At 52.4% G+C, this 15618-nt stretch overlaps 1 protein-coding gene across 3 annotated transcripts in view; it reads right to left on the bottom strand.

Moving 5' to 3' along the window:
* SPTBN4 (spectrin beta, non-erythrocytic 4) overlaps positions 1-15618 on the bottom strand; it is a 94752-nt gene that overhangs the window by 15327 nt on the left and 63807 nt on the right. For all 3 annotated transcript variants that reach the window (XR_008631261.1, XM_055145822.1, XM_055145823.1), the window contains 5 exons: positions 5155-5379; positions 3571-3660; positions 1736-2014; positions 1522-1652; positions 533-737 (listed from right to left, as the gene is read on the bottom strand). Coding sequence is in view for 2 of the 3 variants with exons in the window: in XM_055145822.1 (XP_055001797.1) it covers positions 533-737; positions 1522-1652; positions 1736-2014; positions 3571-3660; positions 5155-5379 (930 nt within the window). In the remaining variant the exon portion in view is untranslated. The remainder of the gene's footprint in view (positions 1-532; positions 738-1521; positions 1653-1735; positions 2015-3570; positions 3661-5154; positions 5380-15618) is intronic.

Genomic DNA, 15618 nt, shown 5'->3' with positions numbered 1-15618 from the left:
AAGCCCTGAGCACCACTGGGTGTGCCATTCCCCAGAAAAAAAGCAACAAAATAGATATATAATTTTTTTTTTTTGCTTTTTGGGCCACACCCAGCAATGCTCAGGGGTTACTCCTGGCTCTGTGCACTCAGGAATTATTCCTGGCGGTGCTCGAAGGACCATATGGGATGCTGGGAATCAAACCCGGGTTGGCCGTGTGCAAGGCAAACGCCCTCCCCACCGTGCTATTGCTCCAGCCCCTAGATACATAAATTTTTTTAAAAATTAAAAAGCCACCCTGGATCCTGAAGTACCTACACCGGGAACAGCTGGCACTGTCACAGGAATCAAGAGAAAAGAGTTAGTTACAATAGTCAGTTACAGTAACTAGCGCATGGGACGCTGTGTGCTGGGAGGGTCTGATGTGACTGACGTTATATCCCACCAGTAGGCTCTCTATAGAGCTGGGCTTGGAACCTGAGGTCCGGAGCTGCCAGAAGCCCGAAGCAGCCCAGGGCTGGGCAGTGTTGGGAGGAACCCGCCCCATGCTCACCGTGACGTGCTCAAAGTCCTGGCCGAGTTCAGGCGAGCCGGCCACTACCTCCTTCTCGGCGATCCAGTGCTCTAGCTCGTCCACCTGGCGGCTGAGCTGGTACAGCCAGTACTGCTGCTCCAGGCTCACTCGGCGCTCCTCGCCCAGCTCCTTGAGTGCCACGTACAGACGGTCCACCTGGGACTGCCGCCGGCTGATCTGCTCGCTGTCGGGGAGGCACAGACGGGGACCCCTGAGTCCTGCGACAGAACTGTGCCCCTCTGACACCTCCATCCAGGGGACTCTGAAGTTCTGTCTGGGTTTGGGGGTCACACCTGGCTGTGTTCAGGGGCGACGTGCTGGGTGTCGCTCCAGGGAACTGTGGGGTGCTGGGGATGGACCCTGGGGGCTCCCACCTGCCAAGCTGCACTTCTGTCCTCTGAGCCACCTCCCTGGCCCAACTGTTTCCTACAAGTCGGGGAGTCACTCAGCTCAGCCCTTGCACCTCAGCCTTCCTGGGGATGGGGGGGGGGGATTTTTTTCCCCATGCTTGATTAGCTCATCCTCTCCATCCTTCTGTCCTTGACCCCAGTCCTGCCCTTCCACTAACCTGGGTGAGGCCCCCAGCTCCTGGAGCAGGCCCTACCTTCCGCCTCAATCGCCAAGTTAGGGGTGGGGGGGTGTACAGGGGTCTTAACCCTGTGCCCCTTTCCAGATCTAAGCCTTGGTCCCAAACTCCCAATACCTGCTCCCACCCCTGACTCCAGCCTAAATGCGCTGGGGGCCAAGTACAGCCCCCCCCCAACGTCTTTTCTAAAGCCCTCCCCTGTCATCTAACTTCCCTTCTCAGTCCTATTGTCACCCTCACGGGCTACGTTCGAATCCCAGAGGGGGCTCCTCCCTCTGGCCTTCCCCCCACGACGCAAACGCAGACTTCCGGTCCTGCATATCATCCCCAACCCTGAATTCCGGCCCTCCCCCACCGAGCCCCAACTCCCGGGCTTGCCCACCTGTCGGGGTGCCCCATCTCCAGCAGCGCCCGGCACTGTCGCGACAGCTGCGCGATGCTCTCCTCGTAGTTCTCCACGCCCTGCTCCAGCTGTAGGTGCTTCTTCAGCAGCTGCAGGGTGCTCTGTTCGTCCTGGGGGGACACGGAGCCCGCAATGAGGCCGCAGTGCCCCGCACCCCCGCCCCAGCCCTCCGCGCCCCCCAGCTGGGGCGCACCTTGCCCTTGTCCTCACTCATCAAGAGCAGCTCCTGCTCGCCCAGCCACGCCTCCACCTCGGCCACGTCGAAGTAGTACTGCTCCACCTGGAAGGCGGCGTCCAGCGTCTGCTGCCGCCGCTCCGCCGCCTCGCGCAGGCCGCTCCACGCGCTCTGCAGCTGCTCCTGGCCTCGGCGCACGGCCTCCGCGTCTGGGCTGCGCAGCGAGGCCAGCGCGCCGGCGCGCTCCAGCACCTCCTCCAGCCGGGGCCCGTGCGCCTGGATCTCCCGCCGCAGGCCCTGGGGGGCAGGGAGAGAGGCTGTGGGTGCGGGGGCGCCGGGGAGGCCCACCGCGTCACCCCCCAGCTCTCAGGGGCTCACTTATCCCTCTGCACGTTGCAGGCGGCAAGTCAGACCACGCAGCACCCAAATACTTGGCTCCAGAACTAGTAGCTAGTAACTGGGGGCGGGAAGGGGGGACCAAGATTAGCACCCGGGAAGCTGACTCCCACGAGACTGGGTGTGCCCTGAAACACGCCCCAGTGATGAGCGAGACCCCCCTAAACGGTTGAAAATCACGCTGCTCGGGTGCAGCGAGTATTTATACCCAGCAATTGGGGAAAGGGAAGGGTTGGAGAGAGAGCTCAGTGGCTAGGGCGTTTTGCCTCACATGCAGCCCACTCAGGTTTGATCCCCAGCACCCCACAGGGTCCCCTGAGCACCGTGCCAGATGTGATCCCTTAGTGCAGAACCAGAAGTAAGCCCTGAGCATTGAAGGGTGTGTCCCTCCACCCCCCAAATAAAAGGCACCACCATCAGGCATTTGCCTCAGTTCCTTTTCATGGAGTAGCACTGTAGTACTGTCGTCCTCGCCCCGTTGTTCACTGATTTGTTCGATCAGGCACCAGTAACGTCTCCATTGTGAAACTTGTTGTTACTGTTTTTGGCATATCGAATACACCACGGGTAGCTTGCCAGGCTTTGCCTTGTGGGTGGAATACTCTCGGTAGCTTGCCGGGCTCTCTGAGAGAGACAGAGGAGTTGAACCTGGCTCATGGGTTAGTAATAGGGGGTAATGGCAATACCTACCTCCTACCTACAGTGGGAACTCAATGAAACAATCACTCTAACCCACAAAGGCAGGCAGACTCCATACACAGGAAGTCTTTGATTCATGTATTACATTATGATGGCTTTCTTTTTCTTTTGAGGGACTTCACCCAGCAATGCTCAGAGGCCCTTCCTGGCAGTGCTCAAGCGACCATGCGGTGCTGGAGATCAACCCAGGTCTCCCACATGCAAAGCCCATGCTGTCGCCCTTAGAGCCGTATCCCCAGCCCTGTAATGATGCATATATATGTGCTCTCCAGCCTTTGTGTCTTTTCCCCCCAGCCGGGTGAGGAATCAAACCCAGGGCCTCACACAGGTGAGGAATGTGCTCTGCTACTGAGCCCCAGTCCCAGCCCTGTCCCAATCTTCTCAATTACAAAAGTCAATAACGCCCTCAGGGCCGTTACCCACCCTGGGCTTCCTATCATTCACATTCAAGTGTGTTCTAAACCTCTCCCCTTCCTAACTCTGGCCACCTGCTTCTGTCTTTGTTGAGACACCATAGAGAGGAAGCACTGCCTTGTCCAAAGTATATGAGCTATGTCTCTATCACCTGCTTTTGTGTGTGTGTGTGTGTGTGTGTGTGTGTGTGTGTGTGTGTGTGTGTGTGTGTGTGTGTGTGTGTGTAGGGCTTCCTCTTAGCTCTGCACTCAAGAATCACTCCTGGCAGTTCTGGGGATTAAACTGAGGTCGGTCATTGCAAGGCAAGTGCCCTACTCACTCTACTATCTTTCAGGCCCCCTCACCTGATTCTTTTTGATGTGCTGTTGGACAGCCTGCAGACCACTGCCCCGTTCAGTCTGCATGGCCAGTGGCAGCCGCTCTTGGACCCACGCCTGGAGAGGATACAGGAAGCAGGTTAGGGCAAGAATGGGCCCAAATTCAACTGTAAGACACAGGATCCAAGGCCCTTCTGTGTACTTCCAGCTGAGCACTGGAGCAGCTTTATGCTAACTCACCTTGGGCCTTGGCATCTGCAAGTCCTGCTGCCTGTTTCCCATTTACTCAGGACACTTGTTCTCTTACCTCAATCCAGGCACCCCCTCCTCCAGGAAACCCTCCTTGACAGCAGGGACTCCTGACTCCTGGGTCAGGGACTTCTCATAATTCCCCAGTCCCCCTCATCACAACCCTAATACATCCACAGTTGTCACTCCCTTTTTGGGGTGTATTATTCCGCACCCTTTGAACTCTGAGCTCTCTCTGACCAAGAACAAGACATAACCTGCAATCCCAGCATCATCCAGCCACAATCTCCACCCTGAATGAGAACATGAATGAACCACCTCGTGAGTGAATGAATGAATGAATGAATGAGAAAATTGGGAAGTGAGTGACTGAATGAGAATGGACAAGTGAGTGGATAAATGAGCAGTAAGCTAATAAATAAGAAAGGAATAAAGGAAGAGCCGATGACAAAATGATTTTGTGAATAGATCAGTGAATGATTGAAAGTGACTACAGGAATATAAAGGCTGGAGAGATAGTAAAGATGGAAAGGCTTGCCTTGCATGCAGATGACCCCTGCTCCGATCCCCATAAGCATTACAGGGGTCTCTCCTCAGTACAGAGCCAAAATAGCCCCTGAAAGCATTGCCGAGTGTGGTTCAGCCAGCCCCCACAAAGAATATTTTTTTAATCTTGAAATTTTTTGGGAGGGCAGGCATACCCCAGCAAGTGCTTACTCCTTGCTCTGTACTCAGGGATGACTCCTGGAGGGTCTTCCCATATGGGAAGCCCCCTACATGCTGTACTGTCTCTTCTGCCTCAAAAAACTTGAACTCTCTAAACAAATTATGAAGGAATATTAGAGTGAGTGAGAGGCCCGAGCGATAGTACAGCGGGTAGGGCGTTTGCCTTGCACACTGCGGACCCGGGTCGGATCCCCAGCATCCCATATGGTCCCCACCATCAGGCGTCATTCCTGAGCACAGAGCTAGGAATAACCCCTGAACATTGCCGGGTGTGACCCAAAAAAGACAAAAATAAATCAATAAAGAGAGAATGAATAAATTCGTGCTTTAAGTGGAGGGCTGGATGATTTAAGTCTGAGGGCTTCAGTAGTCTCAGGCTTGAACCTCCGTCCCACAACCCCGCCCCGTCCTAGGCTCCTCCCCCTCTAACGTTTCCGCCCCACCCTCGCATACCTCCACCTATCCAGGCCCAGGCCCCGCCCCCCTCACGGATCCGCCTCACCCTTGCACACCTCCACCTATCCAGGTCCAGGCCCCGCCCCGACCTCCCGGCCGCCGCTGCCTGCACGCCCTGCCCCACTCTCCCAAGCCTCCCAGTGTCGTGGTCCCGCCCCAGCTCCACGCGAAAGTGCTCACCAGCTCGTCATCTAGGTCGTGCGCCACCTGGTGCAGCTCCTTGGAGGCGAGCAGCAGGCGGCGGCGCTCTTGCAAGGGCTCAAGAAGACGCACCAGGCGCTCGCCCACCGCGTTCTGCCGCTCGCCCACCAGCTCCTTACTGGCCGGCTCCAGGGGCAGCGCTGCCGTCTGTGCCTGTAGCTCTCCCACTTCGCGGTACCACTCCTCCACCTGCGACTCCATTGACTGTAGGAATAAGGCCAGGGTCAGCGGGCCCCACTGTCCCTCTAGATGATCAGCTGTGGCTCTACAGTACCTTTACGGTGACAGCGAACCCCTCTCTGCGCCCCCATTCAGAGGCGTCCCCGCTAATCTAGTTCCCGCGCCGGGACCTTTGCCCTTGCTAGTCCCTTCCACCAGGCCTGCTCTTCCTTGTCAATCCATGTTAGCTCCAACGTCATCTTCTTTAGGAGGCATGGCTGAACCCTCTAAGACTAAAGGGGGTCCCGTTAAATCTTTCGTTCTCAGAATAACCCTGCAAAATTGGTGGGATCCCTGTATTACAAGGAGGAAACAGGCCTGGAGAAGTTAGGTACTTCATTTGTCAAGTGCTAGCCTTGCCACTATAATGATTTATGGTTGGTGTGCAGAGGGACAGACAGGAAGTGCAAGGGAAGACGCAGTGACGCAGAGAATTCGCATATAGCATGAGTGCTCCTAACCATCTCCAAGGAAAAGACTCAACGAATGCTCATGGACCGACGTCTTCACCAGTTTAGCTGGTCCCTGGCTCTTTATGCTGTGAGCAATTCCAGATGGATTAAAGATTTAAATGGACTAAGTAAATCCATAAGGCAATAGAAGAAAACCTGAGCGAATGGTTCTATACTCTTGGAAATGAAGAAAATCTTTCTAAGCATAAAAATCATGAGGGAAAATTTTACCCGGAGAGGGGGGGGACTTTTTTAAAAAATTCATCAGGAGAAATTTTTAGCTGTAGTTAGAAGCCAAATGACAAACGGAAAGAAAACAGATAAAAGTTAATATTGGGGGGGGGCTGGAGCGATAGCACAGTGGGTAGGGCGCTTGCCTTGCACACGGCCAACCCGGGTTCAAATCCCAGCATCCCATATAGTCCCCCGAGCACCGCCAGGAGTAATTCCTGAGTGCATGAGCCAGGAGTAACCCCTGTGCATCGCCGGGTGTGACCCAAAAAGGAAAAAAAAAGTTAATATGTACTAGAGCAAGGAACCATTTTATGACAATCAAAGAAATCCCCTAATCTGTACCGGGCTTATCACCATAGCTCTGCCTTTGCTTGTGTGTTTGTTTTGTTCTGTTTTGTCCTGTTTTTGTTTTGTTTTGTTTTTTGTGCAATGTCTGGCATAGAGTATATTCCTGGCTCAAGGGTCATTCCTGGATTCCTGGCAGTGCTTGGGAGACATTTGCAGTGCCAGAGATGGAATCAGGGTTGATAGCATGCATGGCAAAAGCCATAACCCTTCTACTATCTCTCTGGTACTTTATTTCTGTGGGATTTTTTTTTTTTTTTTGCTTTTTGGGTCACACCCGGCAATGCACAGGGGCCACTCCTGGCTCTGCACTCAAGAATTACTCTTGGCAGTGCTCAGGGGAACCATATGGGATGCTGGGATTTGAACCCGGGTTGGCCACGTGCAAGGCAAACGCCCTACCCGTTGTGTGCTATCGCTCCAGCCCCTGGGATTTTTTTTTTTTTGCCACACCCAGCTGTGCTCAGGGATCACTCCTAGCAGGATCAGGAGACCATATGGGGTGCTGGAGATCAGACCCGGATGGGCCATGTACAGGCAAATGCTCTACCTGCTGTACTATTGCTGTTTGTGTGTTTATGTATATATATATATATATATATATATATATATATAGTGATATATATATAGTTAGAAAGTTGTTCATGATTGAGTTGTAGTTATACAATGTTCCAACAGCTGTCCCTTCACCAGAAGGGTCCATGGTAGGAAGCGCCACCAAGGGGGACAGAGAAGAGTGCACTATGACAATGATAGTTGGAAATGATCATTCTGGATGAAAACTGAGTCCTGAAAGGAAGATGCATGGTACCCTTTCTGTAACAGTATTGCAAACCACAGTGCCTGAGAGGGAGAGAAAGAGAAAGAAAGAGAGAGAGAGAGAGAGTGAGAGAGAGAGAAAGAGAGAGAGAGAGAGAGGAGGAGGAGGAGGAGGAGGAGGAGGAGGAGGAGGAGGAGGAGGAGGAGGGGGGGGGGAGTGTCTGCCATAGAGGCAGGTTGCCAGGGACAGGGTGGGGGGTGGTTGCACAGGAGGGAAACTGGGGACAGTGGTGGTGGAAATATTTGTGTGTTTTTATTGGTGTCTTGCTTCTAGAATGTGCACTTCCCGAGGGCAGAGGTTGTGTCAGCTTGCCCTCTGCTGACCGCCTCCAAAAGCGTCTGGCATGTAATGGAGCTGTGACTGTGATTTGGTCAGTGCAACAATGAATGACACCAGCAAAAGGAAAGCCCGTCCCAGAGGGACATGGGTGTCAGATGTGAAGAGGCCATACACATACCAACAAATAAACACATGGAAAGATACCCAGGCTTGCTAGCCATTAGGGGAAAGCAAATAAAAACCAGCTATCCTTTTCTATTAATCAGATTGAAAAAAAAAAACAACACTACAGATCAGTAATACTGAATGTTAAACGTACAGGGAGATGGGTACATGGAGTCACTCTCTGCAGGATGCAAATTAGGTGAGGCTTCAGGAAGATGAGCTGGTAGGTCCTTTCAAAGCAAAAAAGGCACACAGGTGTTGGCCCGCCCATGCACCTTCTCCTCTAGCAAGAGAGCTAGAAGAAATGCTGGCACACAGACACAGGGTCATTTGTCTAAGGAGCACATCACAGCCTAGACATTTCTCTGAGGATCTCACTGGTGTGGTGTTTATCATGAGAAAAAAGTGGAAAACAAGTCCAGGCCCACCCAGAGGGAAACGGTTAAACATATCCACATCCGAATGGAATAATAGCCAAAGCTTAACATTAAGAGGAAAAAGTAATTCAGAGCATACATATGAAAATACATTTGTAGTGGGTTGCACATGCATAAAAATTCCTTGGCGAAAACAAGAAACCAGTCACAGATGGTACCTATTGGGAACTCAGAATCCAGTCAATGGCGGAGACTGAGATGATGGAGAGATTTTTCATATAGTGTTGAAAAAAAAAAAGAAAAGAAAGAAAAGTGCTTGATATCTGAATCAAAAAAAAACACCTACTTACTCAAGATCTATTAACTCAAGAATTTGGGGCTGGAACGATAGCACAGTGGGTAAGGCGTTTGCCTTGCACGCGGCCGACCCAGGTTCGATTCAGCATCCCACATGGTCCCCCAAGCACCACCAGGAGTAATTCCTGAGTGCATGAGCCAGGAGTAACCCCTATGCATAATGGGTGTGACCCGGAAAGAAAAAAAAGAAGAATTTAACTAAGGGGCTGGAGAGATAGCACAGCAGGCAGGGCAACTGCCTTGCAAACTCAGCTGACCTGGCTTTGATCCCAAGTACCACCAGAAGTGATCCCTGAGCACAGAGCTGGGAGTCAGCTGAGCACCACCTGGTGTGGCCCCAAAACAAAGAAACAAACAAACAAAAAGAATTAAATTTAACATGAAAATCAGAATATACATGAGAAATCCATGTAGGCCAGTGAAAAATGCCTAGGAAGTGGTCTGGAACAACAAATAGTCAAGTAATGATTAAGGATTCCTATGAGGTGCAGATTGAAAGATACAGTGAAGGGAAAATTCATGTCTTACTGAAGACTTCTCTGTTAGTAAGATCTTTCACCAAAAGAATATACTCATATGTTATGTGTGATTCTAAACAGATGGAGAAAGCTAGAAAACAAAACAGTTAAAGTAGGAACAGATTCTAGCCAAAGACTGCAATGCAAAACTCAAGCACCAACTCAAGATTTCTGTTCCAAGGTCGAATAGGGCAGAATGGTTGGTTTTGCTCTCCCAATTTCTTTCTTTCTTTTCTTTTCTTTCTTTCTTTTTTTTTTTTTTTGCTTTTTGGGTCACAATTAGCGATGCACAGCGTTTACACTCCTGGCTCATGCACTCAGGAATTACTCCTGGTGGTGCTTGGGGGTCCATATGGGATGCTGGGAATCAAACCCAGGTGGGTTGAGTGCAAGGCAAACGCTCTACCCGCTGTGCTATTGCTTCAGCCCAGCTCTCCCAATCTCTTAGGACTTCTTCACCAGCTCAAATCCCACTCCAGGTTCTGAGCTTCTAGAGAGACTAGTCAAAGCTAGCTGGTCACATGACTCAAGCCTGTCCAATCAAAAATATGGACACCTGGGGTCTGAGCAATAGTACAGCAGGTAAGGTGTTTGCCTCGCATGAGGCTGACCCGGGTTTAATCCCCGGCATCCCATATGTTCCCTAGATCACCACCAGGAGTCATTACTGAGTGCAGAGCCAGGACCTGGGCATCTCAAACTGTGACCCAAAAAGTAAAATGAAAACAAAACAAAACAACCCCCTCCAGTAATACTGAAATCTCTCTGGTGTCAGGAAAGTAACATTACATCAGGGGAACCAATAGTTAAAACGCTTCTGGTTTGTTGAGGTGCTACTGATGCGTCCTCAAAGACCATTCATGTGACTGAGGCCTGACCAAAGAAATCACTGAATCATCCTGGCCATAGGATTGGATCAGAAAGGGCATGTGACCTAAAATAGTCCAATGAAAACTCATCCCACTGATCTGGAATCTAGGTGAGCTCAGAAGGGGTGCTCTCTTTCAGGGAGGGTTTGAGATGATGGTAGAAGTGGGTTTAGGGTGTTGGGGACCATCGCACTATCAGTTCCTGAGGCCACCACTGGGGAGATAGAGCCCAGAAAAAAAGATTACTGAGGCAATGATCTGGTCAATCTTAAAGATGCATCTGCCTTGCATTTTTCAGCCACCCGAGACAGAAATGACCTCTTTTAGCCCTGGTCAAATTTGGTTGAAATTTTATGAACTGTATGCCAAAGAGTCTCTGTTGATATTAATTACATTATATAGAAGTCATGAAAACAGGTAAAGGCAAATATAGCAAGCCAAAACTACAGAAGGTGGAAAATTTTACAAGTCATGTTAGAGCTGGTAGGGTGCTTGCCTTGCACGGTGCCACCCTGGTTTGATCCCTGGCACCACAAATAGTCCTCAGAGCTTCATTGGGAGTGATCCATCAGCAGTGCCAGGTGTGTCCCAAAACCAAAAGAAAAGATGAGACAGGCAAAATTTCTCACTTTCAGAATAATAGCGAATATAAAGTTTGCTAATTGATAGCTAACAATGATCAGGTAGAGAGATGGTACAACCTGGAACTTCCTATTTTTAAGACAGGGGTGGGCCCTCCCAAGTGACTCAGGAGGTATTGGAAGCCACTTCTGGATGGTACACAGTCAAATGGGCCAGAGAGTTCAATGGTCTGGCTTCAGTGAGGTGGTTCTCCTCAACCCAGCACTGCTGGGGGTCCTTGTGGTGCCTGGGATTGGCTTCAGGTCCTTGCACATGTAAGACATGCCCTCCTGATCCCTGACCTATGGCTCTGGCACCCCAGTTTTACTTCATACACCTTTTAATCCAGAAGTTTCACTCTGGGGGCTGGAGCAATAGTTCAGCAGGTAGGGCATTTGCCTTGCACGCAGCCGACCCTGGTTCGATTCCCAGCATCCTGTATGGTTCCCTGAGCGCCGCCAGGAGTGATTCCTGAATGCAGAGTCAGAAATAACCCCTGAGCATGCCAGGTGTGACCCAAAAAAGGAAAAAACAAAACAAAACAAAACAAAAACAACCAAAAAACAGGAGTTTCACTCTGAGCAATGTCAGTGACCAATGTGACCCTATCGGAAAGTGCAGCCCAGGGACATGTTCACACAGATCAGGGGCTCAGGCCATGCCCAGTGGAAAAGGTAAGCTTCAGGGGCCAGAGTGACAGTACAGAGGGGAGGGCACTTGCCCTGCACATGGTCCACCTGGGATCAACCCCCAGCACCCCACATGGTTCCCCAAGCCTGCCAGGAGTGATTCCTGAGCAGAGAGCCAGGACGAAGGTCTGAGAACTTTCAGGTGTGGGGAAAAAAAGATGTTTCCACCCAACTGCCAAAACAGGGGGTTGTGTGTGTTCCCAGAAGATCAGAAAAGAATCTACTAGATCTCGTGAACCACTTTAGAGTGGGCAGAACTGGAAGAGACCTTTTATTGGCCACATCAAGCTGTGCTAAGGGTTTACTCCTGGCTCTGTGCTCATAGATAACTCCTGGCAGGCTCAGGAGACCATATGGGTGCTCAGAGTCAAACCAGTGTTGGAGGGACTGGAGCAATAGCAATAGCAGGTAGGGCATTTGCCTTGCACATGGCTGACCCGGGTTCGAGTCCCAGCATCTCATATGGTCCCCTGAGCACCGCCAGGAGTAATTCCTGAGTTTATGAGCCAGGAGTAACCTCTGTGCATCGCTGAGTGTGACCCCCCCCAAAAAAAAGCAAAAAAAAAAAAACACAAAAAAATAAAACCCAGGGTTGGTTGTATGCAAGGCAAGCACCCTGCCCACTGTACTACCTCTCTGGGCCCCTGGGGAAGACTATTACTTCCTACTCTTACCCCTCCTTCTAACTTCTCCTCCCACATACAGCCATTCTCAGGGAGCTGGCCCACGTCTCCTCAAAAACACTGGCCTGGGAGATCCTAAGGATCAACACCTTTCAGTGAACAGGAAGTGGTACATTCATTTGTAGTGGGGCCTGTGCCTGGCAGTTAGATGGACAGTATTCAAGGTCAGCATTTTATTTTTATTTGGAATTTTTGGCTTTGGGGCCACAGCTGGCTGTACACAGCTGACAGCTTATTCCTGGCTCTCAGCTCAGGGATCACTCCTGGTGGGTCTCGTGGGACCCTATGTGCTGCCAAGGACCAAACTTAGGTCAGTTACATGCAAGGCAAGTGCCTTAACCCCTGTACTAGCTCTCTGGTCCCGAGTGAGAATTTTAAAAAATTAAACTATGGGGCAGAAGAGATAGTACAGTGGGTAAGGCACTTTCCTTGCACATGGCCCACCTGGGTTCAACCCCAGTATCCCATATGGTTCCCTGAAGTTTGCCAGGAGTAACCCTGGGTGCAGAGCCAGGAGTAACCCCTGAGCATAGCCAGGTGAGGCCCAACCTTCCAAATCCCCCCCCCCCCCAAAAAAAAACACCTGTTTTGGGTTGGGAAGACACTCAATGGGCTGAGAGCAGGATTTCTTTTTTTTTTTTTTTTTCTTTTTGGGTCACACCTAGCAATGCTCAGGGGTTACTCCTGGCGGTGTTTGGGGGACCATATGGGATGCCGGGGATTGAACCCAGGTCAGCCGCGTGCAAGTCAAATGCCCTACCTGCTGTACTATCACTCCGGCCCCAGAGAGCAGGCTTTTCATACAGGAGGCCGGGTTCAATTCTAGGCACCAAACGGCTCCCCAAGCACCCGTGGAAATAGCCCGAAGTATACAACCGGGTGTGGCCCTCTCCCAAAAACCCAAACAAAATTTAAGACGGCTCGATTTACTTACTTATTCTTTTGTGTGCATGTGTGTGCCAGGGATCAAACTCAGGACCCCACACATGTGCTCTACCCCTGAACTACACGTCTGGTCAAAAGATGTCACACTTTAAACATTGAAACCAGAGGGGCCAGGAAGGACAGCTGCATCCGACCACAGACGGCTGGAACACGTTATGTTAAGGGGAAGAAGCTGGCCCCAAAGGCCCTTCACTTACTGCAAGATCCCACTTATGTGAAACAGCCAAGCCAGCAGATCCAGAGACAGGATGCAGATCGCCTGAGTGAGCTAATGGGCTTCTTTTGGGGGTGATGAAAATGTTCTGGAGTTAGATAGTGGGGAAAGAGTTTAGTTTTGCATCCACACTAAAACCCACTGAATTGTGCATTTTATAAGTGTACACTGTGTTTGGATGGGATTAGATCTCACTGGGAGGAAAAGGGTCTCCCAACCAATGCTCGGGAGGTGGGGTGGGGGCAGGAGGGCACCCAGTCAGACCAGATGGTCCAATGCTTGGGCCTGGTGATGCGATACTGCTCAGACCCAGCAGTACTTGGGGGCCACACCCAGCAGTGCTCCAGGGGGCAGGCAGTGCCAGGGATCAAACCTGGGGCCTTGTGCATGCTTTGCATGTGCTCCAGGCTTTGACACTGTCTTCCTGATCCCAACACCTCCATTTCTTTCTTTCTTTTTTTTTTTTTGGAGAGGTCACACCTAGAGATGTTCAGGGGTTATTCCTGGCTCTGCACTCAGGAATCACTCCTAGTGGTGCTTGGGGGAACCACGTGGGGATCCCGGGTCGGCCATGTACAAGGCAAGTGCCCTACCCACTGTACTGTTGCTCTAGGCCCTGGATCTCAAATGTTAAAAAGATGTTAAAGGGAGTCAGAGAGACGGTAGAGGGGCTAAGGCACATGCCTGTCTGCAGTGAGCCTTGGACATAGGGTTGGATCCCTGGTCCCACATGGCTCCCCAAGCATTGTTTGGTATGGTTCCCAACCCTTATAGGCCTCCAGGAGCACTGAGATCGTTCTAGCATTTCAGCCAGAGTGACTGAGAATCACTGGGACCCCTGGAAATACTTCCTGGGGAGTGGGTAAAAGTGGACCCTGGGCATTACTTGGAATGCTGTCCCCCCCATCCCTGGACACACAGAAGACAAAGGTCAACGCCTGAGGCACGGGCCACCTGGGAGGCAGGGATCGGGTCTGCCAGATTCCGCTGCCCTGCTTTGCCTTCACCCCATTTTCTAGCCTCAGAAACTGAGACTCAGGGGTCTGGAGCGATACGACGGTGGGTAGGATATTTGCCCTGTGTGCAGCTGACCCGGGTCTGATCCCTGAGCACCACCAGGAGTGAGGCCTGAGCACAGGGCCAGGAGTGGGCCCTGAGTACTGCCGGGTGTGGCCCCAAAACCAGGGAAAAAAAATAAAAAGAACCATTTTCCGGCCTTAGAAACAAAGACTCGGAGGCGTCTGCACAGTTTGATTCCGCCTTTGAGCTGATTGAGGATCTCTCCTGAGAGGCTGAGTAACCTCCGCCCGCCCCCGCCATGTGCGGGACACCTTGCCCATGGCCACACAGCCCTGGGTGTGGATTTGAACCCAGACAGGGAGGCTCCCGGGTCAGGACTCCTCTCTCAGGCCCTGCTGAGCCGGATGAAGAAACTGGGGGTGGAGGGGTGGGGGGGGGCTGAGCATGAGTGCAGAGGTGCTGACTGGGCCGGAGGAAGCCTGGCTGAGGGGGTGGGGGGACAACTGGAGGATCCCCAAGGACTCAGCACAGCAGCTGCAAAGCCTCCAGTGCGTTCCCACCCCCACCCCCTCCCCGCCCCAGGATGACGGGGACCAGCCTCCCCTGAACAGGAGCGGGTGTCTGAGCTGGACCATCTGGCTAGGCCCTGAGGACACTGGGCAAAGTCAGACCTCGGCCACCACCATCTGCTCCCTCCTCCATCAGGAGGGACAGTTGGGCAGGAGCGGCTGGTGGGGGGGGGAACTCTGGGTCACATGGCCCAGACCTGGGGCTGTGGGGTTCCAGGAAGCCTGCAGCAGTGGCTGGGGCTGGGGACAGGGGAGGACATGGGCTAGAGAGGTCAGGGCAGGAGACGGGGATGAAGAACTGGAATCAAAACAAAAGAGGCGCTTGCAAGAGTGCGGCAGAGCCGTGACGGGTCACACAGACGCAGAGAGAGGAGATGGGGTCGGGCTGGAGAGCAGGACAGAGGCCCACAGAGACAGGGGCGCCCGTCACGCAGCCTGGAAACGTGCCGGGCAGAATAGCTGCCAAAGTCACTCCCGCCTCCAGTGACAGGGCTCAGGTGGGTCTCGGGTGAGCTGGGGGGTGGGGGGGGGGGCTTTGGTGGCCCCTCCCCAGAGGCAGTTTTTGAGGCCGGGCGGGCTCCAGACAGGACCCAGAGCCCCGGGAGACGCTCCTGCCTTGAGCTCCCTCTGCTGGGAAAAGGGAGGCACTCAGGGCCCTGTCACCCGCAGGCTGTCCCTTCCGACCGTGCTCTCTGCAGCTTCGTGGAACTACACAGTCCCTCCACAGCCTAGGGGCCAAGAGTCACCAAACCCTTAAAAGCCAAAGGAATGAGAAGGATGCCAGAGTGCACCAGTGACTTCAGCAAATGGTGCAAGTGCCTCACTGAGAGTTTCCTCGTTCCAACAGATTGGGGGGAAGCAGAGGAAGCCCACAGGACCACCGGGGGTAGGGGGCGCGAGTCTGGGAGGAAACGGGGCCTCCTGTGGGCTGGGTGCAGGGCTGAGTGCTGCCAGCCATGGACACTAGGGCAGGCAGGAGATAGTGCTAAGTAAGCTCTCTTCTGGGGGATGAGGTGGGCTACACCCAGGGATCTTCAGGACTTAATCCTGGCTCTAGGGACCTTATG

Source organism: Sorex araneus, chromosome 8, assembly GCF_027595985.1.
Source record: "Sorex araneus isolate mSorAra2 chromosome 8, mSorAra2.pri, whole genome shotgun sequence".
NCBI lineage: Eukaryota > Metazoa > Chordata > Mammalia > Eulipotyphla > Soricidae > Sorex > Sorex araneus.
This window is presented reverse-complemented; position numbering and strand designations above follow the sequence as displayed.